This window comes from Aquila chrysaetos, chromosome 5, assembly GCF_900496995.4.
Source record: "Aquila chrysaetos chrysaetos chromosome 5, bAquChr1.4, whole genome shotgun sequence".
NCBI lineage: Eukaryota > Metazoa > Chordata > Aves > Accipitriformes > Accipitridae > Aquila > Aquila chrysaetos.
The window spans coordinates 8,628,436-8,652,178 of NC_044008.1; the positions used below are offsets into that span (position 1 = coordinate 8,628,436).

General features: G+C 41.5%; 2 protein-coding genes across 6 annotated transcripts in view; one reads left to right on the forward strand and one right to left on the reverse strand.

Annotated features, from left to right (window-relative positions):
• Positions 1-8,868, forward strand: part of ELAPOR2 (endosome-lysosome associated apoptosis and autophagy regulator family member 2) — a 53,052-nt gene extending 44,184 nt beyond the window's left edge. The window contains exons 18-21 of the mRNA XM_030015198.2: positions 1,463-1,589; positions 2,369-2,547; positions 3,556-3,721; positions 6,789-8,868. Of these exons, the coding sequence (XP_029871058.1) occupies positions 1,463-1,589; positions 2,369-2,547; positions 3,556-3,721; positions 6,789-6,848 (532 nt within the window). The 3' untranslated portion in view covers positions 6,849-8,868. The remainder of the gene's footprint in view (positions 1-1,462; positions 1,590-2,368; positions 2,548-3,555; positions 3,722-6,788) is intronic.
• Positions 8,869-14,571: 5,703 nt separating this feature from the next.
• GRM3 (glutamate metabotropic receptor 3) overlaps positions 14,572-23,743 on the reverse strand; it is a 107,077-nt gene continuing 97,905 nt past the window's right edge. For all 5 annotated transcript variants that reach the window (XM_030015562.1, XM_030015560.1, XM_030015559.1 and 2 more), the window contains 2 exons: positions 20,679-20,853; positions 14,572-15,119 (listed from right to left, as the gene is read on the reverse strand). In XM_030015562.1, coding sequence (XP_029871422.1) covers positions 15,046-15,119; positions 20,679-20,853 — 249 coding nt within the window. In that variant the 3' untranslated portion in view covers positions 14,572-15,045. The remainder of the gene's footprint in view (positions 15,120-20,678; positions 20,854-23,743) is intronic.

A 23,743-nucleotide genomic window follows, 5' to 3' on the forward strand; every position in this document is an offset into this window, starting at 1 on the left:
CCCTTTCACTCATCCTCCTTCCCAAAAGTTAAGTCCTCTTCCAAAAAGCTAACAGTGTGAGAAGTGTGGGATCCTCCTTTGATCCCTGTCCCTCTTGGGACAGGTGAGCCATGCTCACCTGAATGAAGGCAAAGAGGCATCTACTTCACAGGTGATGGATGAGTGATTGATGTTTGAACACCTTTGGAGATGCTTACCCCAGTTTCTTAGGGACCTGACACACTACAAATCATGCTGGGCAACAAGCCACTATCTATCAGCTGCCATGTGAAAATCCTCTAGGAGTCCTTCTAGTGTTGTAGGTTAAACACGATGTGAGCTGTGACAACTCACTAGTAGTGAGGGAGGAGTAACCTACCTTGCTTTTAAAAGCGTGAGCATGGGCAGAAATGGCACACAGCTGACATGATGTACCTTGTCTCAGTTCTTGTTGACTTCTCCCTTCCTAGTCCCCTTTGATTAGGTCAGCAGTCCGACCGGTATTTTCAAACAGTGAGGTATCTGATACACGTCAAATAATACTGCATGTAACTCCTTTATCCTCCAGACATGGTGTTTAGTATCAAATGAAGTTACAGTATAAGATGAAAGAGGTTGAGGAGAAAGGTCTGTCAATGCTCTTGCCATGTACATTGAAAAAATGTTGCATAATCCAGAGAGGACAGTTGTCAGTTACTCAAATCAGGATAAGCCAGAATGGGCTTTTAGGGCTGTGGATTTTTCAATCCTTCAGATGATAGAGAAAAAAAAATAATCCATTTTTCTGTATGGATGTATTTCGCATTTACATGATCTAGCTTCTTGCATGGACTTTTGGCCACTGCTGCTGTTAGACCTGATGTAATTGTCAATAACAAAAGCTGCGTGAATGTCCTGCCATTGCCAGTACAACTTTCTTCTGCGGGCTGAATACAAAATAAGGTCATTAGTCTTTCTTAGACTAAGAGAAGCTGTTATCTCTTCATTAACTGGTGAACATCCTTCTAGTAATTAACCATGACAGGACAAGTCCATTCCATATGGACGAAATCACCCAGACATCATTAGAACAACAGCAGGAACCAGATAGCAGCATTCATGTGGAACAGTCACCCAGTGCAGGAGAACAGCGATAGAGGTGCATGCTGGGCTAGCCCGTGCTGGTGAAATGCTGGAGTAGTTCTGCTGATCTCCAAGGCTTGCTTCTTTCTTTTCTTTTCACCGTAGGTGCGTGAGTAGCACTCACTGCCAGGAACTGAACTGTTATTTTAGACCTTTGGCAGCCCAACATCTGTTTTCACTTGAGAAATCATTTTGCAAACTGGGAAAAATTCTTTCCCCAGATTTTTCCATCTGCTGACTTGATGGATGTTTACCCATTTGTTGTACTTACCCTTACCGATCTTCAGCAGCAGAATGTGGAGTGAGGATGCAAACCCCAGAGTGTTTCGTAAGTGATAACTAAGCTTTGCTCTCCTCCTAGCTTATGCCCTGCGGGCACCTGCGATGGATGCACTTTCTACTTTGTATGGGAAAGTGCAGAAGCTTGCCCTCTCTGCACGGAGCAAGACTACCATGAGATTGAGGGAGCCTGCAAAAAAGGATTTCAGGTAAAGGACACATGTTTCCGAGTCAGATGGGTTCATTTGGGTATAACTTGGACTCTGTTGAAATTTGGTGTGCAAATCGATATGTAAGTGAAGGTAAAGTTGGGAAATCTGAGTCCAGGCTCTGAGCTGGCTGGGTGCAAGTCTTATTAGTGAGGTGCTGTGTTGAGACTCAGGGATATTTGTGCCAATGGCAGCGTGGTTCCTGGAGGAGAGCTGGCTTGTGCTGAGCGGCTATGTGGGTAGGGATGTGAACTCTGTATGCATTCATACATGCAGGCAAGTTATTTGTGAAGGATGGAGTGCCCAAAGGACTTCAGTCTTTTAACAGCCATAATCAGGGCCAGGCTAGGAAAGGATTCAGAATTTCAGTTCAGAAATTCATCCTTCCTTGCTTGCAATTTTTTCACTGCTGCCTTCTCTAGTCAAACAGTAGGAAGTCCTTTCACAGGTTCAGAACTGTCCTGTTGATCAACAGCTCCAATGCAGGCACAACACATTCACAATCGCTGTCCAACCCATATTGTGCCAGGTGAAGAGCAATACAGAAGAGGAAATCCTTTTGCCACATCTGAACCTGCAGGCACAATCAAGGGGACAGTTGAGTAGACAATATCACTCCACCTAGAGTCTGAAAACCTGAAGTACATGGTTTGGTTTCCTTTCACTGAAAAGATGTCTAACCTTTCTACCTCAAAACAGCTTGTTTTCTTCAACTCTGAATAGTTCTTCTCTTTTTCTACAAGCAGTTGACTTTTTGGTATTTGTTTTCCGTTTGAAAGGAAACCTTGTATGTATGGAATGAACCAAAGCATTGCATTAAAGGGGTTCCCTTGCCAGAAAAAAGGACCAGCACTTGTGAAACAGTGGATTTTTGGCTAAAAGTTGGAGCTGGTGTTGGTGCTTTCACAGCTGTTCTACTCATAGCCTTGACCTGCTATTTTTGGAAGAAGAACCAGAAGTAAGTACTGCAACTTGTGTTCCATATAAAAGCAAGCTAAAAGTTTGACGTAGTGAACAGAAAGACATTTGATGGATCTTACCTTATGACAATGTTGATGAGAAATACCATGTTGGATCAGTCCGTTAATCCACCACGTTGAGATTTCTTCTGCCAACAGTGGCTATTGAAAATGCTAGTGAGGAAAGTATAGAAAACCCACAGTAATTTGTTGTGGCATAATTTCCCAACAGGAACTGTCTTTTTAACCCCCGAGAGTTTGAAGTTGACCTTAGGTCCTGAAGCAACAGGGCTTTCTCAAGGTCTGAAGACCAAAAGGATACCTCTTCAGTCTAATTAGTCCCTTTCAGCTGGATTAAAATAAGGTTCTTGACTGTATATTGCTTAGGTCTATTTTGGTGGGACATGTCAGGTACACACCCAGAAGATCCCTGCTTCTTAGACTGAACATACTGACTGTTCCCCATACCCATTGTCCTCTGCTTCCCACATCTCATGCCATAAACTTTCAAAACGTGATTCCATCTCCATGGGATTTCATCACCCCATAGCACATCCAGCTTCACCAAATCTAGACTCCAGTATCATGGTCCCCACCTCTTGCTGCCTCCTACCACACACTGTTACACATGTCTCCTCTCCCCCGTAGCCTCCTTGGATAGGAGTGTAGTGCAGGTTCTGATAACAGGCTGAAGTCAGACCTGCGATTGCCCCAACCAGCACACAGGTCGCACTTCTTCATGCAGGAAATCCTCTTGACCTACCCGTGGTCTTTTGGGAAAACACGGATCTTTTATAAGGATAGAGGCCTAATCTAAGAGAGCAGGAGCTCAATGTATTGTTAATACTATTTTGGTTACATGTTTTTAATGATTGAAAAGTATCTAATTTCCAATAAATACCTCAGAAGTAACTATGTAGAAGGACTGCAGATAATCTAAATTACAAAAACCTTGAATATGGGACATTTGTAAAAAAATTTGTGCCTGTGTGTCTTTATATCTTCAGACTGGAGTATAAATATTCCAAATTAGTGATGACAACGAACTCAAAAGAGTGTGAGCTGCCAGCTGCTGACAGCTGTGCTATAATGGAAGGAGAAGATAATGAAGAAGAAATAGTATATTCAAATAAGCAGTCACTGCTGGGGAAGCTCAAGTCCTTGGCAACGAAGGTGAGTAGTAATTACTACTATTAATACTAAAAATAATTATTATCTTTATTTATTACTGGACGTGATGAGGCTGTGATGCTAATTTGGACGGTGCTTTGTGCAGCCTCCCACGCACACTTCACCCAGCCCGTAGTCAATCTGCTGAAATCCACAATGTGGATAATGGTAAGAAATGTTTCAGGATATCGAGTAAATGCTTCCTCTTCTGCAAAGAGATTTCACTAGCATTCTGTATTGTATGGGTGATACCTAAAAAGAGCAGTTCATAGCGGGAGGAACCTCTCTGCCTGGATTCCTATCAGACACCTCCATTGCTGAGGCAAACACAGCTATTATAGATATAGAAAATTAACATTGGGAATATAGCCACCAGCCAGCTGCTTGCAGCTCACCTGGGCTGGCTTCATGGCTAACCTGAGAACCATAATTTTGAGCACTACAAGATTCAGTTGAAGAGGAGGCATCAGTCACAGCCTGTTACTCAATACAGCAACCTCCTCCATTTCAGTGGGAAGCAACAGCAAAAAGCATTTTTTTCTGCAGCACATGTGATGTGGGTTGTTGCGTGTCTGAATTCATGGCATGAAGGTCTTTGGTGTTCTTTGAACGTTTCTGAGAGGAGCAACAGAAGATCATCATGGTAGATCCTGCAAGCACTTTGGTCTTTATTCCAAATGCCTTGAAGTCTATGGGAATGGTAATGTTGTCTTTAAGGGAGTCCAGCTGGGGCATCTATTACGATCAGGATAAAGGTGGATGACATTTTCCCTTTCAAACAGTTTTGCTGAAGTAGGTTGTTTCAAAATAGGAAGGTTTCTTAAAAGATCACAATACAAATTTATTTTAAAAAGTCACTCTCTTGTTTCTTGTCCAAATAATATTTCAGAATGTTGAATTTTGAGATTTTTTTTCTTGTATTCATTTTTTTTCCTTTCTGTGATTGAGTGCAATATAATTAAAACCTGTGTACCTCCTTTCTTTTCCCTTATTTTTCTCCTCTCTTTGTTCTTTTACTTTTTTTATTGGACTGCTGTCCTCTTTCCATGCTACCTGCTCCCTAGATCTCCCTCCTAGGAGAAGTTACCATTACACAGCTAATATGCGGAACTTCCCCTTGACCCCAGCCTGACCATTTGTCTTGCAAAATCAATATTGTTCCTTGTGGAAAGGGGCAGAAATTCAATATTAATTCTTAATTCAATATTAAGAATATTGAAAATGTAAATAAAATCAAATCACATCAAATTTTGTAGTGGTGTTGCGAAAATGGAGGTTGATTCCATTTTGAATCCTGTGGGGACTGACTTTGAAATACTGATGATGTTTTTTTTGTCCGCGAAATGGCTTGGCTGGCTGTGGCTGAGCGTAATGACCAGTGCTGCTGGTGAGGGTTATGTTTTGCTGTACGCCTGATAAGTGTAAAAGCTTTGCTGACTCCATTTGCAGCATCAACCACTGGCTCCTTCCTGATTAGAAGTATAGAGACGAGAGCATGGGAGAAGTGGGGTTTTTTTGACTCTTTAAAGTAAGCTTTAGTACTTTAGTATTCAGACCACTTGAATGCCTATTTGGACTCAAAAAGAGTTTTTTAAAGTTCCTATATCCATTGTAGGAGGCTCCCTGAGTATTCTCTCCTTTTTAAACAAGCCTGTCAGATATTTCTAAGCTGGTTCCTTTTTTCCAGCTAGATAATCATAGCTGGCAAACTGAGCTTCCAGTACCTCATTAGCTTACTGAAATCTGTGTCCTGTATCCCTGCAGATAACTGGAATTTAATGTATATTTCTCCAAAACAAATGTTATAGACATCAGTTTTCATTTATGCAAAAGAAGAAGAAATTCATCTCCTGCTGCATATGCATGTAAAATATGGAAAAAATATATGGAGGAAAACAGGGGAGAAAAAGAGGAGAAATGTAAACTGAGAGATAAAGAAAAATCTGAGGTACCCTAACTATATGTTCAAGCTTCAGGCAATGGCATTTCTATGAAGCAAAACATCTCATGAAGTTATTAGTGGTTTTGAGTACCCAAGGAATTCAGGGCTAGGCCTGTAATACGGAAAGAAATGACTGTTATTTTTAATGAGAATATAGAAGTTAAAGAATTATGAAACTGCTTCAGACTGGAGGCTGTTCTAGTTCCATCTGTTGTCTCCAGCATAATACCAGGTCCATCAGAACAAGAAATATATACTCTGCAGTAGGCTCGCGTAGGACAGTTTTGTCCCCTGCTCTCTCTCACATCTGCACTAGGCTGTCCTGATCTGAGTGAGATGGCTTTAAAGATCAGATCATGACGTTAGTTTAACATAGTTTCCAAACTGTTTGTGTACATCAGCAAGTGTAAAAGGTAGGTACATGAAGCAAGAACCAGCATTTTCTAGTGAGTAGTTTTATTTATTTAGTAGTTTTATATATCCTTCATTCATTGCTTCTGCACGGACCATTGGGTTGTTCATACATACAGAGTAACACGTACATCCACACTTCTCACCCTGATGCCTGCCAGCCAGATGGCCTAGTCTGTCACCCAGCAAATAGAAACAGAAAGAAAACTCAACCCTTCAGCCCTGATTTTTAAGATGGCAGAGGATTTGTAGACTCTTTTTGTCCTGTGGGTCTCCCAGGGGAGGAGCTGGGACGGGAATCCGGGAGTGAGGCAGTGGTGTTCACATTCAGAGACTTTGGTCCAAACATTTTATTTGTTGTAGGAAACACATTAATAAGTAATAATAACCATAGATATGATTACCTTGCAATTCCCCAGCTCTGACTACCTGTCCTATACTATGACAATGAAATGCAAACTTGCCCTGTACCCTCTACAGTAAGTACCATGAACAATATATATGGCATAATTTTATTGATTTTGCAATTTTTTACAGAATTAATAGTGTTATTAAATAATAAAGGGTCAAACTGTGCACTTAATGACTGTGGTAGAAATAAAGGGAAGTCTTTGGCAAAGGCTGCTCTGGAGATATTAACAGAAGAAGTGACTGTAGTAACTGTTGGAGTGAATTTGAGGAATCCCAGTTGATGGGAACCTGTCTGTTCCATTGCAGGAGAAGGAAGATCATTTTGAATCTGTTCAGCTGAAATCTTCAAGAGCCCAGAATATATGAAGAATTAATGCTGCCTTCAAAGAAACAAACCTAATTTCTATTTTTACAGGACCATATTTTAAACATATTCTGGCACACATTGTAGTGGTGATCTTGGTGAGAAATGCTTGGCCATTTAGGAGGAAAGAAGACAGGGAGCAAACCAGAAAATTGGATTGCCTTACCATGTGATTGAGTACCTTGCCAAAAAAGAAAGCAGACACTTGGATTCCATACTGGGAATGAAATTCAACTCAGGAAGAGATATACATACTGCAAATAACATGAATTTTTTGGATTCACCTGGGCATCGCTCAGGCATGCCATATGATTTATAGGTACCTTTCATTTCCTATCACTCCTTCTACACTTATTCATAAGAAATGATTTTCAGAGAGGCCTGAAACCTCCTGCAAAAGTTGCGTATTGTCCTTTAGTAGGATAACTGAGTCTCTCTTAAAATCAGAATTGTGAATGGTACTCGAAATGAGCCTCAGGTGAGTTTTGATCTTTGGAAAATACTTTTGATTTTAGTGCTTTGAAGGGCTGGATGGTCTGTGTTGGCTTCTAATGCAAGAGGCATGGTGTTGCACCTGCAAGTTGAACCCGTTCTGATGCCTAAGTCATGGCCATCAGGGCTGGGATAAAAGCTGGTGCTATTCAGTTTAAATGTGTTAACTGCTGTTGTATGAATCGTAGGTCTGGGCCCATGAGTTTATAGGCAGTAGCAGGCTCAAACTCTATAAAGAGAAGGAAAGTGATACCTACAGTGCAAGTTGCACTTGTCCCTCTCTGTGGAAGCTTGTCCTTTCAAGAGAGGTCGTTGGCAGTTTCAGCACCTTCCCTTGGGCTGCCAATATGTCACCTTTCCCTGGGTTGCAAACCAACAGAACCAGAACTCTGGAGGTAGAGCAAGAATCTCTACTTCTGGAAATCAGGGGTTGGCTTTGTCAGTTGGGAGGCTTATTAGAAATACTCAGCCATCTCTATTCCTGGACCCATGCAAAGAACAAGGATGGATGCCCAGCAGAGCTGAGCATGGGTTATGTACTTGCACAGCTCAGCATCTAAATGCTTTCTGCTGTCAATGCAAGTACCTGCTTTGGAAGAAGGGCACAAAATGGTGCCTTGAAAACTGGTGGTTAGATGGACTTTTTCATAAAATCAGCCACATTATAAGCATGTGATCTTCATAATACCCACTGTAAAAATTTCCTGAAATTCCCATTGAGGTCAAACTCAAAGGAATCTGAAACTTAGGCAAAAAATATTTGAGTAAAATTATGCAAGACTTGTATAGAGACAGGAGAAAATGAGGAATGATTCTTGTATTGACCTCTGGTCAGACTCATATTTCCATTATAGCAAAATTATGTGAATTGTGGAATGCATCAAAAGCAGAAAAGACACATGGGCAGAAATGGTCTTTTTACTCTAAGGAATATAGATTTTTGATTTTATATGACTGAGCTAGATCTATCAATAAAAGAGGGCCCTCTTTTAAGTAAAATTTAAATTGAACTGAATTTTCTGCACTCTAAATATTTTATTATACTATAGGTGTGGACAAAAATTTTATGAAGTTTAGATGATTTTTTTTCTTTAGGGAAAATTCAGCTCAGTTATTTTATATCTCCAGTCAAAGAACACAGGCTTTACTCTTTTGATGGGAGATACTTCAGACATCTTAACTGAAGTGATGTACATTTTTTGTTGTTCTTGAAAAGGCACTTCACTTTCCCAACAAAGATTTTTATGGGATATTGTTGAATGTATATTAAATACACATTCCTTTTTGTATATTTTGTACCATTGCACACTTATTATTGTACATTGTATTTGTTGTCATGATGTCATTTATATATGGTTGTCAAAGATGATATGCTCACGGAGTAAATGGTTATGGCTTTGGGATTTCACTTCTTGGATCTTTTATGAAGAGGGTTTTTATGTTGTTGATTTTTATTCAACTAGTGTGCTGTAGCATCAAAGATATATATCTGATGGGCATTCATAAAATAAAGTGAAAATATATTTGAAATTTTGGACTTGAGATGTTTGGTGGAACTGCAGCCTTTCCTGAACATTGCAGGTCTGCAGTGGTGGCTAGAGCTTTACACTGCCATCAAACTGCATCTGTCTACACCTCCTTTAATTTTTTCCCTTCTGTGTCCTTATGTTTTCCAAGCTATAATTACAGTTCATTCTCCAGAACATAATTTCTTCTTTCATCACTGGACCCATATCTCTGAAACGTCAAAATGCCTTAATTTTCATGAACTATATTTAATTTGACTTAATACCACAGAGGGTTTGTTTGGTTCCCTTCTCTTTCCCTGTTATTTCCAAATAAAGTAGAGAGTGGAAATTTTTTGTCAGCTCTGACAGACTTTGCTGTATGACCCTTCTCAGCTCTGCTTCCAAATGGTTTGTCATGATATTGTTGAAAATTCTTCCAGGCAATCCAATAGCAAATCTGGTGCAGTGCTAACATAGTGGGATTCAAACCAATACTGTAGACTTTATTTACCTCAAAATAAGAAAATCACATTTTCCAACAATTAATCAAGTTAAACCTGGTATATTTTAGCTGACTTCTGCTATTCTTTTCTTTCTGTTAAAGATATAGTAGAGAGGGGAAGTTTCCATTTTCCCATAAGAGGCAAATTTTGGAAGCCTTTAACACTTCATTAAGAAATCAGCTGTCTGTGACCTCTTCCAGTACTCTGCCAAAATACACTTACAGCAACCTTCCCCTTTTCTCCCACATGGAATCACATCAGAAGCTGTTGTTTGACGCCGTAAAACAATGTGAATCAGTCTGTTATGTGTTCACTTGATTAAACGGAATGCATTTTATTGCTGCATTTGCATGCTTTTCTTTGAAATCAGGAGTCAAGCAACCGAATCTCTTTGAGGATTAAGCACATTTTAGTGGTGTCTCTGTATAAATTATTGGCAAATTAGCAGAATGTTATTGTCTCAGCTTTCACACTGCTTGCTAGGGGGGAAATGTGCAAAGAAAGTATTCTATCTTGGCTCTGATTATGTTGGTTGATTTATGTAATATATAATATGATTGATTAAGAGTCTAGGTTTGAGGAAAATTAAGTGTCTTAGAGCCACAATGGGAAGTTACTGAGTAGCTCGAAGGAGCTGTCATCTTTGTTCAAAGAAAGGATTTGACTATTTGTTCTTGAAAAAAGGGTTCTGGGACTCTTTGTTAGTAAGGGGGAAAGTTTGTATTTTTCTGGTTTGTCTGTCCTGCTAGAGCCAGTAGTACCCATAAAATCGAGGTACTTCTTAATTCTAATCAGACAAGATAGCAGCAGATATTGCCGTTTAGGAGCCAGTGGCTGTCGACTCATCTCCAGCAGTGGCCAACACAAATGCTTCAATGTAAGAGTAAAAGCAGTTACAATTGGTGCTGACACACCAATGGGGATGATATCTCTTCCTAAGCAAGGAATGCTGCTGGTTGGTCCATACCATGAAGCATGGAGGCCTTAAATAGCTATTCTAGGTAATGTAACAGGGAATGAAAACCTCAAGAGAAATCTTGGGAAGTTCTGCTTATCTTTGGTGGTGTTCTCTCTTAGTCTTTCCCATTGTATACTTCTTTCACTGAATCCCCTTGGTTTTATTTCTTGCTGCTTTTGAATGCTTGTGAACTGTGCAAACATGTAAGGAGATAGGAACAGAAATAAAAGGAGGTCAGGCTCATCCTAAAATATACAATGTGTGTCACAACGTATGGTGACGTCCCCAGCCACCTGGCTGGATGTGCCCACACTGAATACATGCAGCAGAAGCAAGGGAGACATGAGAGGCCAGTTGATCATAAGCTGCCACCACGTTTTAGTTATTTCTCCGGATGCATAGAGTTGGACCTCATCAGGAAGAAAACTTTAAGGTTCCCTATATTGTGTGGCTGGTGCTCTAACAGCACCTAAAAGCCAAAGCGAGGTTGTGTGGATGTGTGTTTGCTTGAATAAAAGACATGCAAGAGCGACCTCTGAGAGCTTTGGTGTTACATACAGCCTGTTCCTGTCCTTGCCTCCTTCCATATTTAAAATGGCAACGTATTAGAAAGTCACTCTCTTTAGGGGTAACATGCTCTGTTTTCCAGCGGTGAAGTCGTTACCTGGCTTGCCGTTGCTGCCTCAGAAGGAGGGGTTGGTGTGTGTAGGGAAGTGGCACTGCTGGGGAGAGAGAAGACTCTTCCTGGCCCTGCCATTTCCCTAGAGGCAGGAGAAGCGAGAAGATCGGCATTCCAGATCTCCCCCAGCCCTTGCTTCCTACCCATCCCCTTCCTAATGCAAGAACAGCCCAGCCTGGCCTTGGTCGCTTTTCTTCTTGCAGTGACAAAACTCAGCTTTGCCTACATTGCTGAGAAGTTTTGAGGTGGCTCTGGATAAACAGCTTCTGCCTTTCATCTTGCAGCCTGCAAGCGTTAATGAGTAGGCCATGACATCATGGAAATCAGACTGAGTTTGGTGATGAGTTAAGGGTTTGTTTTGGTCTCCCTTACTCTAAATGGACTAATGGGGTGAAGGATTGCAGCAGAAACCTCTTTAACCAGAGATGAGACTTCTGGGTGGAGCCAGGATATTTTGGACATTTTGCATTGATTTTGGGGGGGGGATTTGTTTTGTTCAGGCAGAACATGATATTTTTAAATAGTTTTTTTATAATTTTGAAACAGGTGCTAGAGGTTTTCAATTTGAAAAGACAACTCCTTTTGAAATTTCTTTGGCTATGACTAAAACCAGTTGTGTTCAATTAATTCAGGAAAAACAGTCACTTGAAGACAAAATAAAATGTTTTGCTTTACCATGGTGGATTTTGGTTTTGCTTTCAAACTTCACTCAAGGCTTAAAAAAGAAACACCTCTCCTACAAAAAAAAAACCCAAAACCCACAACAAAAAACCAAATCCAATATGAAGAACAAAGACAAAAAAAGAAAAACCCAAACGTTGTTTACTTCAGGTTGACCTGCAATGATTTTTTTGAATCTTATTTTTCTGCTCAGCCAATAAAAAAAAGTGATCAGTTTTCCACAAACCTTTCTGCGCTCTTGATTTATATCAGAGAGCTAAGGTACTCTGAAGTTACGGCTTCTGAATGAAAAACTAATCTTATTTGCAGCCTCCAGTAAGACACTGTAGATGCTGGGTTAAGCCTTGCTCTCATCCCCAGCATTTCCCTCGGTTGGTAGCGCTCAGAGCAGTGTGACGACTGTTCGTGCTCACAGCCAAGGTACTTGGGGCTCCCATCCACCATGCGAGGAACTATGACTGGACCCACTGTGCTTTGAGGTGAATTACTCAAACCTTTACGTATGATAGGAGCAATAAGGAGACCAGCAGAGGTTTATACTCTAAAGCCAAGTTTTACACAAATGGGAACAAAAACCATGAACTGTTTTAAGCAGAGAAACTAAAATCATGAAGTGAGACAACATTAAAAAAAAAAAAAAAAGGCATTTTCATGCCAGTGTGGTGTGCAAAGCCTCTGCCAGACTTTGATATTTTCCTTTTTGTTTTGTTGTGTTTTGAAACTGGATTACTTGAATCATCAGGGGCAATACCAGATAATCTGCATCCTTGGACATCCAACAGAAAGTAGTGAAAAGCTTTCAAGACAAAACCAAGTACAAAAATGTCAGGAACATTCAGTGGAGCTGGAACTCCAGAGCTCTACGTGGTTTTTTTTTTGGTTTTTTTTTTTTCTTTTTTTATGAAAAACCCACATGCAAGTGGCTTTCAAAACACCTAAGTATTCATAACACATGTTCAGATGCAGACATTGGATCATTTTCTCAATAGTCCTATTGAAATGAATGAAAACTCTGGGACAGTAAGATCCTCACCTGCTATAAATTAGCTTCAGTGATGCCAATTTGGATTCTAGGGATGGAATTCATCTGACACAATGCCTTTATTTTCAGTGCAAACGTTGTGATCTGAGCAAGGTGTGCTGGCCTTTGGAGAGATTCATCTCAGCCTAAAGTAGCAGTCTGAGATAAGCCAGGGGAATTGCGCCTACTTCCCTCCACTGAGTACAAAGGGAGAAGAGGTTGACGACCTCCTATGCAGCTATTTATATTGTAGACAATGAATGTTAGGTGAGGTGGATTTGACCTTGATTGTTGCTTTTCATAAAGACTGAGAAGAAATTCTCGTTGGCTTAGGCATTTTTAAGAGCTCCATAAAGATAATGTAGATGCAGGGACATCAGCACTATGGTCAGATATTCTGACCTCTTGCCATACTGTGAACAGCTTCTTAATCCATAAAAGAGCACACAAAGGTCAAATGAATGTAGCTTCCCAACTTGAGATGCTTTAAGGGGTCTTGGTTTGGAAAGCAAGACTCCCAACCTGTCAAAGCTTGCCCCTTGTGGGAACCAAGCCCAAAACATTAGGCACTTCAGAGCTTGTGGAGAGAAAGAAGCTGAACGCAGGGCTCTGCATGTAATGTGGGATGAGCAATGCCTATTTTGGGGAAAGTCACAGGGATTTTTGTACTAGACAGCTCCGTGATGCAGAGACTTAAATAGCTGCTGGTGGAGCCAGTTGCAGAAGTGTGGACCTCACGAGGTCTTTGCTGGTGGACATGTGGATGTCCAGAAAGAATAGGCATCTATCTGTGAGTAGGAATTTTAAGAACCTGCATCTTTAATTTTTACATTCAAAATAACAGCTACTTCCTTTGCCAGTTCAGCCCTAAGTACTTGCACATTTCCAGAAATCAGTAAAAACATCTGCAAGCGCAGGAGAACTGGGCTCCAGAGAACTTGTACATCCAGCAGTATGTATCTGTAGTGTCTGCCTTTCAAGCCTCAGTGGTGTTGCCTTTGAAGTCAATGAGAATTTTGCTATTGACCTCAGCTGGAATGAGATCAACAGGAACAAGCCCTTAGGTAAATATGCCCAGACACATTAATCAAAGGTGTGTTTGTTTCCTTAATGACTTATTGGACCCAGCAGAAGGGAGGATTTCAGAATGTTTCAATAGAGTTAGGGCAGCTTTAACAGTGCAGTTATAAAAACCAGATTTTAAAGCTATTTTACAATTGTCTAAGTAGCCGGTATGTGTGTCCTGAATCGTTTGGTTTGAATGCAAAGGTCACCCCAGAGACATGTGTAAATGTCTCCTGTATTTCTCTTTTTTGTCTTCTTTTGGTCTCTGTTTCAGCGGTGCTCCAATTACCTTTCACGGCACTGTTGATGCGGATAAACTGAACCAGCTTTGTTTTGGCTGGAGGTATAAAACAGTCTTAGCTAATTTTCTGACAGATTTTCTTCCATATCTTTGCCAACCTAATCTAAAATCTCTTTGTTTTTTATATGCTACCAATCTATTGTGTGCAAGACAGCATTAAGTTATGCCAAATGAGTGAACCAGAGGTCAAAAATTTTTTGCTAATATCTCATTGAGACACAATTAGACATTTTCACTTTTGAAAATTACCCTACACTTTAATAACAAGAAGAGCACTTGAGATGCTTTAATAACGTGCTTTTTTTTTTAAGGAGAGGGAATTTATACTTGACCCTGACAAAGCATTCATTGTAAGCACATATTATGTGATACGGATTTTGTAACAGAGGCACAGACCCATACGCAGATACATGTGTACACACATTAGTACTGTAGACTTTTTATCCTTTTTACCCATCCTGGTGTCTAGAGAAATGTAATGACCTTGAGGGAGGAAGAAACAAAAATGAAACCATGCTGAAAAACTTTTATCTCTTTATTATTGGTGCCTTTACATTAATACTGCTGTTTTGTGCTGAGAAAACCAATCTGTTACACGTAAGGTAACTGTAATATACAACATAGAAATGCAGTCTAAGTTAATTACAACAAGGAGCTACAAAAAAATTTCGTAGGAAAGAAGTCACCTAACATTGCAACTGTGCTTGCAACAAATCACTCCCTTACTGCAGGACTATGCACATTGTGAACCATGGTTATTTACATGTCCCTTATGACCGTTAACAACAGAAGGGCTAAAATCAGTCTAAAAAGTTCCAGAACATCACTATATACTGTACAATCCTCAAAAATAATTTATTACACTGTTTCTAAAAAAAGGTACTAGTTTTGTTTTGATTTCTTATGTTTTCTGGTGTTTTCCGGAGTGCACAACATGTGCAAAATTTTGCCTAACAGTCTAAAGACTCAAGAACTGAACTGCAAGTCACAATCACAGAGATGAAGTGGTGGAGTCCAGAACTTCCCTTCCATTGCAGACGGTCGGTACGTACATACTAGCAGATGCTGAAAGAGAAAGAGAGGGGAAAATAAACTGACTTCAGCATAGCAAAAAATTACAACACACAGGATTAAAATTTATGTTGATCTGGACCATCTGACCCAATTTAATCAAGGTGCCCAACGAAAAGTCACTGTACGTGACTCTGTCAGCAGTGGAGGTGATGGAGGTACTGCCTGCACCTCTACCAGGCGATTCAGCTCTGAGGCTGAAGCATCCTCTGGAGGAACCTAATTTCTCTTTGCCAACCATTGAGAGCTCTTAGAGTGACTAAGCTTCTCCAAGAAGAGTCTGAATAAAATACATTAATTTTTTTTGGTGATTCTGCACCACCGGGTCTCAGTTTATAGCCCTTTGCATGCTAGTGTGAACTAATATAGCTAGAGTGGTACTAAGGTATCCCTGTAGAATAAAAAGTGAACCTTTGGATTTTTCGTGTTTTGCTGGCAAGAAATGCTAAGGTCTGATCCTTTGAGCTTTCACATAATTGGAATGGACTTTACTGAAGTAAAATATATGCATTTTTAAATCCAGGAGAGAATCCACCTCTGCATATTAGGACTGTGTGTTGGTCTACCTTTTAAACAAAAAAAGAATTCTAAGTACATGCTGGATGGAGTGAAGAAATTTTTGAAAAACTGAATTTGAAAGCAAGATTATTTCTCACCTAATCCCAGAATATTTTCTGGCCATAATACCCTTCATTTCTAGGAGCTCCATTTTATACAACAGGTTTTCATTGCTTCGATGATATAAGATGACAATTGAATCTGAGTATCAGAATGTATTTCTAAATGTATTTGTATTTTGACTGTAGGATATATTACCATTCTGCTAAAGTCTTGTGGATTTTAATTTAAAAGCAAGCTGGTTTGTCCATCTTTGTTAAAATTATCCATTGGGCATCAGGAATATGTTTTCAGATACTCCGTGACATCTCTGCTCACGGCACCATAAAGCTGTTTTTTGAAAGATACATTAGGTTAATGATAACAGTGACCCAGAGAAATGTGATGCCTTCACCAAAGAAAACACACGGCAAGCAATGACTTAGTAAACTCAATCATCCAGTGTAAAAAGCAATTTATGCAGCTGACAAGGGCATGCTCAATCTTCCAAAACTGGTGCTGGCTACCCTCTCAGTGGCAGACTGGTTCTTTAAAGAGGCTCAGCATCATTTTTAGAACAAGTCATTCTTTCTTCAAACCAGCTACTATTTCTAATTCTTTCATTGACTGAATAAATATTTCATGGAAAACAGAACTGCTTTAACAAGAGAAATTTAGAGGCACCTATTGGACTAACCTACTACTCAGAGGGCAGGACATATTCCTGATAAACAGGAGAGCCAAGAATGAGCCCCTGCTCTGAATTAGGTAGATGGAGTCTGATCTCCCACAAGATGGATATGTGTTGTGAGTCACATACATGAAAGCAGTCATTGTAGGTAAAAGGTCACAGGGCATCATGTCTATGATTTTGTGAAAATTAACTATCGGTTTTGTATTCAGTTTTTAATGGGGTATAATATGGCAGCACATTGACCTGAAATTTTTATTATGGTTGTTATTTTTGTTTCTACTTATTGTTGGCAAATAGAAAAATCGGTACTGCTTAGGAGACCTGCTTCAAATCCCTGTTCTACTGCAGTATGACTGCAGGCAAAAGCATTTCGTTCTTGTGAACATCAGTCACCCACCCAGAACTTTTTTCGCTTCAGGGTTTTTTTGAAGTCCAACACACTGAAGAGCATGAATAGCTCAGATACTACACTAACTGGTTTAGAACGATGTCAAAGTTGGACAGAGAAATACGGTGGTAGGCGAGAAACGAGTGGCCTTGCCTTTTGGGTTCCCAGGCTTCCTCCACAGCATGTCCCTGTCCTGTAGTGCTGGGAGGCTGTTATTAACTCTGCTGGGTGGAGTAAAGTGTTCACACTGAGTATCCAGCTGTCTCTGGGACAGAACAAAAGATCTGGCTTTTCCTTACAGACCTCAGCAATGTTAATCGCTGGCCCTGTAGTGTTCTGAGTTTCACATTGTGTCTTATAGCAGCAGCCAAGGAGTTTCCTGAAATATTGCTGGATCTGCTAGAGACACTTCACCTCCATTTTGCCTTTTGTTGAGGCCAACTACAAATGTGTGACATGACCAGAAGTCTTGATTTGGCTGCAAATCACGCTTTTGATCTCCTCTTTCCTGGCCGTCCCTCATTTTACTTAGATAATCCAAGGCAAAGAACGAGAGGTGAAATGCAAGAACCCAGCACTGCCATGGGCACCTTGCAGCATGCCTACATAGTCAGGAACAGGCAGATTCAAACTTGCTGTCTCTGTGCCACTTCCTCTACTCATGCTCACGGCTGGACAGCTGTGAGTTAATCATGTATAAAAGCCGTATATCAGGGCTAGTTTGAAGCAAGGGCTGGGAAAATAAATTCTGAGAGAGAAAATTTACCAGTCTGGCTATAAACAGTAGCTTCAATTCTTTTTCTTACCCCTGTGGAGGACACCTGGAGGAGCTCAAGTCTGTGTGCAGCTCTCCATGTGGACGTGGATGAATGACATCTTCTGGGTGCAAAAGCTCAGCCTGAATCATGCAGGTGCTTAAATCAGTCCCGAGCTCTCTGGGAAGTTTTATGCGTGCTGACATCCTACCTTATGGTAATACCTCTGCCAAGCCCATAAAACAGGCCACAGAAAAACTTGGGAACATCCCGATGAGGGAAACATGGCAGGGGAAGCAGAACCTATGCAGCATTCTGCCAAATGTGAATATTCAGATTCAAATAAATGTGTACAGATAAGTACGTTTCAAAATGTGTCATGTACCTAGGTACACATATATCCTGCCTCTCTTCAGCTTAAATCTATATTCTTTTGTAGTCCAGACTTCAGCTGTCAAAATGATCAAAGCTCCGTGCCTCTAAAACAAGTTTCCTCACTTAGCAGTCAAGTATTCAACTGCACTTACTTTCTGCAGAGCACGCAGCGAAGACGAGGAGCTGTATTCAGATGGCTACATGAGGAGCCCAGTTTAGCTCTCATGACCAGTACCACACCGCATGCAGCTCACGCGGTTGACCATTGCCTCAGGCCCTCCCTCCACTGCTCACTTTAGGGATGTAATTGCAATACACCCTTAGAGCTAACACTTAACACTACCCAAGAGCATCATGAGTGTCATCTTTTCTCATAGCGTTTGGCCACTTTTCATGGTTCAAGGAACTGTGTTATAAATTGGCTGAGTCGCTTGCTGTTCATGACCCACTATGCTCATAGCATTAATGACTGATGGAGCGAAGAGGTGGTGGCAGCCCTGAGATGCAATGGAGGTGGGAATCCGTGGAGATAAGAAACACACTGCCCGTTCGAGCAACTTGGGTACCCCTGTCCCCTAAAGCTCTGATAATGAATAAGAACAGGCTTTTCGGATGTTGCTGTTACCAGAATGCCCTGGAGCTAATTTTGATCAGTCTCATATTAAGCAGTTTCTGACTGATGAAAATACCATCAAGACCAAAATAAAAACAAGCTGACAGCTCTGGGACTGATGAGAGGAATATTTTAGACACGGATTAGAATCAATTTGGATTACAACAGTTTTGGAGGTTTATAAATGACTAAACAGTTAAGAAAAAAAAAGAAAATGTATTTAAAATAATTTACAAATAAATGGAAGGGAGTAAGGGAAAATTTTCCTTCTTCAAAATATTGGTGCTGATAAACACTGAGTTCTTAGTGTTATTTTCCCAAACAACTGTCCTAGATGGAAACTATAGGGCTTTTTCCATTGTATGTGATGGACATTTTAGTCCTCCTTCCAGGTCCATGTCTTGCCATGGCCCGAAAAGACCAACAAAGATGAGCAGCCCTTATTCAGCTAGGTGTAAGCAGTAAAAGAAAATGACTGTGGTCACCTTTCTAGACAATGAAGTAGTAAGAAATTGTAAGTCTGGATTTTTATGCTTTCCTTAATGTCTTGAAACCATTCACAAACCTGAAAAAGTAGGCTTTTAATATGAAAATGTGCATTGAGGATGTTTTCAGTTGCATGCATGCTTGCGCACACACATGTATTATCCAGCCGTTATAATAAAAATATCAAATTCCAAAATGCAATCCTGTACAAAAGTATCCATGAATCAAAACGGTTTCTGACTAAGCTTATTCTGTAGTATGTGAGAATTAAAAAACTTGGAAAGACCACTTATACAAAATTTGTAAGGGATGAAAATAATCTCATGGGACTTACCATTTCATCAAGGGACCAAGTTTCTAAAGTTTATTAGGAATCCATTGGTCTTTTGGGAGTGCTCAGCACTTTGGACACTTAGGGCCATCTCATCTCTCTTGGTTTTAGTTTTTCAAAACAGCAGGGAGATTTTGGGTTCGGGTGTCAGGACTGGATGCAGTCCTGACTATGATGAGATGGGGGATGAGTAGAACCACATGGCTGTTCTCTTGTTAAGGGACCCTGGGCATTCACACACAGTATGGTTTGAGGTGGGAAAGCCAGAGATGACTGGGACCCCTTTGCCTCCTAATCCCTGCCAATGTGATACACAGCAGGGTCCCAAAGTTCCTTCCATGTTCTGTCTGAAATCTGAACTGCCAAAGGTTTCTAGCCCATTTTGAAATTCAGACGATGCTCAAAAACCTGAGGATAGGTTAGTGTGAACTTGCTGGCAAGCCTTGCTCTGTGTACCCCCTTTCCTGTGTTTCTTATTCCTTGCCTCTTTATAGTTGTCATGTCCTTTTTCAATTAGCTTTCCAGGTTAGACATGCTGTCCACAGAGCTCTGTGAACAAAGTGCTGAGTGCTCCCATGCTTGACCAGTTAAGCTTGACACGGAAAAAAACCCGCCAACAACCATACAGGTGACCTATTTTTTTTTTTTTTTAAATCGAAAAAACCCTCTGAGGACCTCACCCAGAAGAGGAGCAACAGCCTCAAAACAAAATGACAGACGTGAATCTGCTTGGGATGAAGAGACTGAGGATGAAGGAAAGGAGGGAGGCAGAGCAGATGAGCTGTCCTTGCAACAGAGCACTGACTGCTTCTCCCAGCTGTGGCACTGACAAAGGATATTGCTCACACCCCGCATACAGATAGAGTTTATGGCATCCCTTGTATGCATTTGCTGCAGACTTGGAGCCTTTCCTTATAATGCAGGCGATAAAAGCCATTGAGAGCATGCTGTATCGTGGCCCAGGTCCTGTTCGCATGTCATTTTGACAGGAATACTCCAGGGCAATCTGTTCCTGTTGCTGCTGCGAGAGTGACAGCGAGTGCCAGGCTCTACTTGCTTTGTGCAGCGAGCTGGTGTCAGAGCCCATCGAAAGCTTTCTGCTGACTTGAGGGAGCTTCAGAGGGGGCTCTGAGCTGATTCCCATGGAAGGGAGATGAGTTTTTCTCTCCAGACACTAATGAAGTGATGCTTCCACCGGGTACACAGCTCAGCCTATAAAGGTCTTTTTGTTGCTGGTAAAAACCCTATTTCGTCTTTACCCAAACCCACCGCAAACCCACATCCTTATAAAAAAGTGGCAGTTTTGTTACTTACACTGGGAGTAAGTGGTCCCGGTCCCACTGACACTGAACCTGTTGAGATGGAGTCTGTGAGTGACCACGTTCTTCTGGGGCTGGAAGAGGATGATGTGCACCTTGGGCGCGAACAAGCAGCCCAGCACAACAAAGCCGCTCAGACTCACAGAGATGCACATGGTGGTGGTTTGCACCTAGGAGAGAGTGGGTGCAAAGTGCTGTGTTTCAGTATGGAAAGCTCTGAAATGCAGAATATTAGAAGCATTATTATACAACAGCAGGAATCACAGTCCTGGGGGTTTGCACTGGTACAGGCTGGCTTGAACGTCTGTCGCATCCTCATCTTCCACAATCCTGGGATCATACGAGTGAGGTGCATGGTGCTGAGTGTGCCCTGTGTCTCTGCATATCAGGGGGAGATTGACCGAGTGTGTTCTCCCTCAGTTTAGTACAGAAAGGATAGTTCTGCTCTCTTTCTATCATCTCTCATGTACCTTGATTTCTAAATTGATCAGGAAATCCTCTGTAACACTTATGCACTATCTGAGCAAAGCTGGCTGCAGTGGAAACCGGCTTGCACATACTGTACTTTATGTGGGTTTACATTAGATTCCCCATGCAAAGGATCCATTTGAAAACCAGTTTCGTCTCCAGCCTCAATCCCAATCAGAGAAGCTGAACAATCCCTTGCAGGAATAGTGGTGTGATTTGGAGTAAACATAAGAGCTGGTGACATTTGTCAGACTGGGCCTGAAGGGTGCCCTGACCTTGAGACTTAAGTTTTGGGGCTCAGAAATGAATTGTGAGGCTGCAGGATTTTAACGTAGTTGTCTTGGGGTATTTGTTAGTGTAACTTTGCTGGCACTGCCTATCTTTCTTCCTTTTTGTTCAATGGTATAACTAGGTGCCAGTTTACTGCCTCATTTTCGGTTTATATTCTTTTCTTCCAAGCAGATTCCTTAAATAAGATGTTGAATTAAACTGCTTTAAACTCTACTGCTTAATTTGAATGATCATACATCCACAGCTTGTTTTTCTTTAGTTACACTCTTGCCATCCTTGGAGATTAGCCTTCTTCCATGGGAATGCTTCTCATATCTTCTTGTCAGAAATAATTGGAGCAAAATGAAAAATAGAGTAGGGAATGGACTTTGTTGCTTTATATATATACTGAGCACCAAGTGCTTTGTCAGCAGTGAGTATAATTAATGTGATCTTATAATACTAACTCTTTAGTTAGATGTGGTAGATGTGGCAAGCACCATGAAAAGGTGCTCAGCTTTCACAGGTTGAGTGAACATGGAAAAGCCTACAGGGACAGAATGAGAAAGGGACACCTTAGTGTTTCCAGCTGCACTTTCTCCTTCACTTCTCTACATTTTGTCCACAGGGCTCTGCAGTCATTCTGGGGTGCGTATTGAACCGGGCACTGTACAGGTGAAACAGGATTGGGAGTTTTCTTATAAAACAAGAATAAATGAAGGTGGTAGTTTCAAGGTAAATTGTCTTCACTAACAAAGCCCTCCTCTCCACCCTGCTCTGCTAGGGTTCGTGCCTCCCGGAGCAGCTCAGCTGGGCTGACATAATTATACACTCAATCAATGAAATGATTTAGGTTAAAAATAGCCCCATCCCATAGGGTTCCTTTTAACCCAGGTCACTTCAGTGGTTTGATGTGTAACCCAGCCTCACTGGTAAGAGGCAGAAGAGACATTGGTGTGCTGGCAGAATGGAGGCAATCCTGCTAGACCAGGCAGGAACAACTGGCAGGGAGGAGAGCTCCTTGAGCCAGAATTACCCCTAAAAAATGCAGGGATAAACTGTCTAAACAGTAGGAACTTTTGAAACCTGATTTCGTTTAACACCCAGACTTTTCCCTTCCCGTGTTACTGCTGGATTTCTTTCATCTGAGGTGATCAGGTTGAAAATTCCCTTAAATGTACTAGATACTGGGGCTGCTGTGAATTTATCTTATGTGTGCTTATTTAATCATATCAGGTCTCATTGTACCTTTGATTCTGAAATCAATGTGGATCTCTGCATGAAAATCAATGGCATCAGAGAAATCTGTCTTTTCCAGGAGCTGTCCTTCAGATTTTTGACAGGGCAGCTAACAGAGTCAGCCACCAAACGCAGCAGTTTGCAGAGCAGTGTCTGGCCTCTGCTTTGGGATCTTCTAGACCTTCTGGGATCATTGGAGGACTCTTGGGAACACTTCAAGGAATGCCAGCGTGCCTTACTGCTGCTGGGAGAGGATCGTTGCAGGAGGCTGTGACTTCTAGCAACCTCCATCAGCTCCTAAGGAGCTCTGTCAGCTGTCCTTGACCAGCTTGGAGCTTTGGTTTGAGCTGCCTCTTGGTTAGGTAAGGTTGGGCACGCTTCTTGCGGGTGCTGGGAAAAGCCCTCTGTAGGTGCTCGGCAGCTAATAAGTTCAGCAGTGTGCAGAAATTTGCACAGAAGAGAGCTAGAAACTTTGCTGAAGGCTGTGTTTGTGTGCAGAGCAAGGGGGATGCCTCAGGGCACGGTCCCCACTGCCTGCGGGGGCAACTATCCCTGGCATAGCCGGGTTGACCCGGACTGAGCTCCTGAGGGAAGATGCAGCTCTGCAGCTTTGGGGCTGCAGGGCTGTCTGAGGGGCTGGGGGAGTTGTTCTCCTTTTCTGGAGGAGATGTGGAGGATTTCTGGTGCCAAGTTAAGGAGCTACGGGAGGAGGTCAGCAGACTTTGCAGCATCAGACGTGATGAGAAAAAGGTGGACTGGATCTTCTCTGACACTCTGCAGGTACAAAAGCCTGGTCCGTACTAGAGAAGATCTGGGCAGCCTATGTTTGTTGAGTTGGGAAATGGAGACTCCTGTGATGATGAAGACTGGAAGTCTGTGACTTGTGGCAGCAGGCCACAAGAGTATTAATTGGTTCTAAGGTTATTTGTTGGTGATGCCACCAGTATTGGTCTACATTAGGATGGCACAGGTTGATTCAGAGTCAACAGGTAACACTCCTTGGAAATTAAATATGGGCTTTTCAAAGGACCCCCAGAAGTGTAGACATCTAGAATGGGATTTTCAAAAAGCTCCTGACATGTC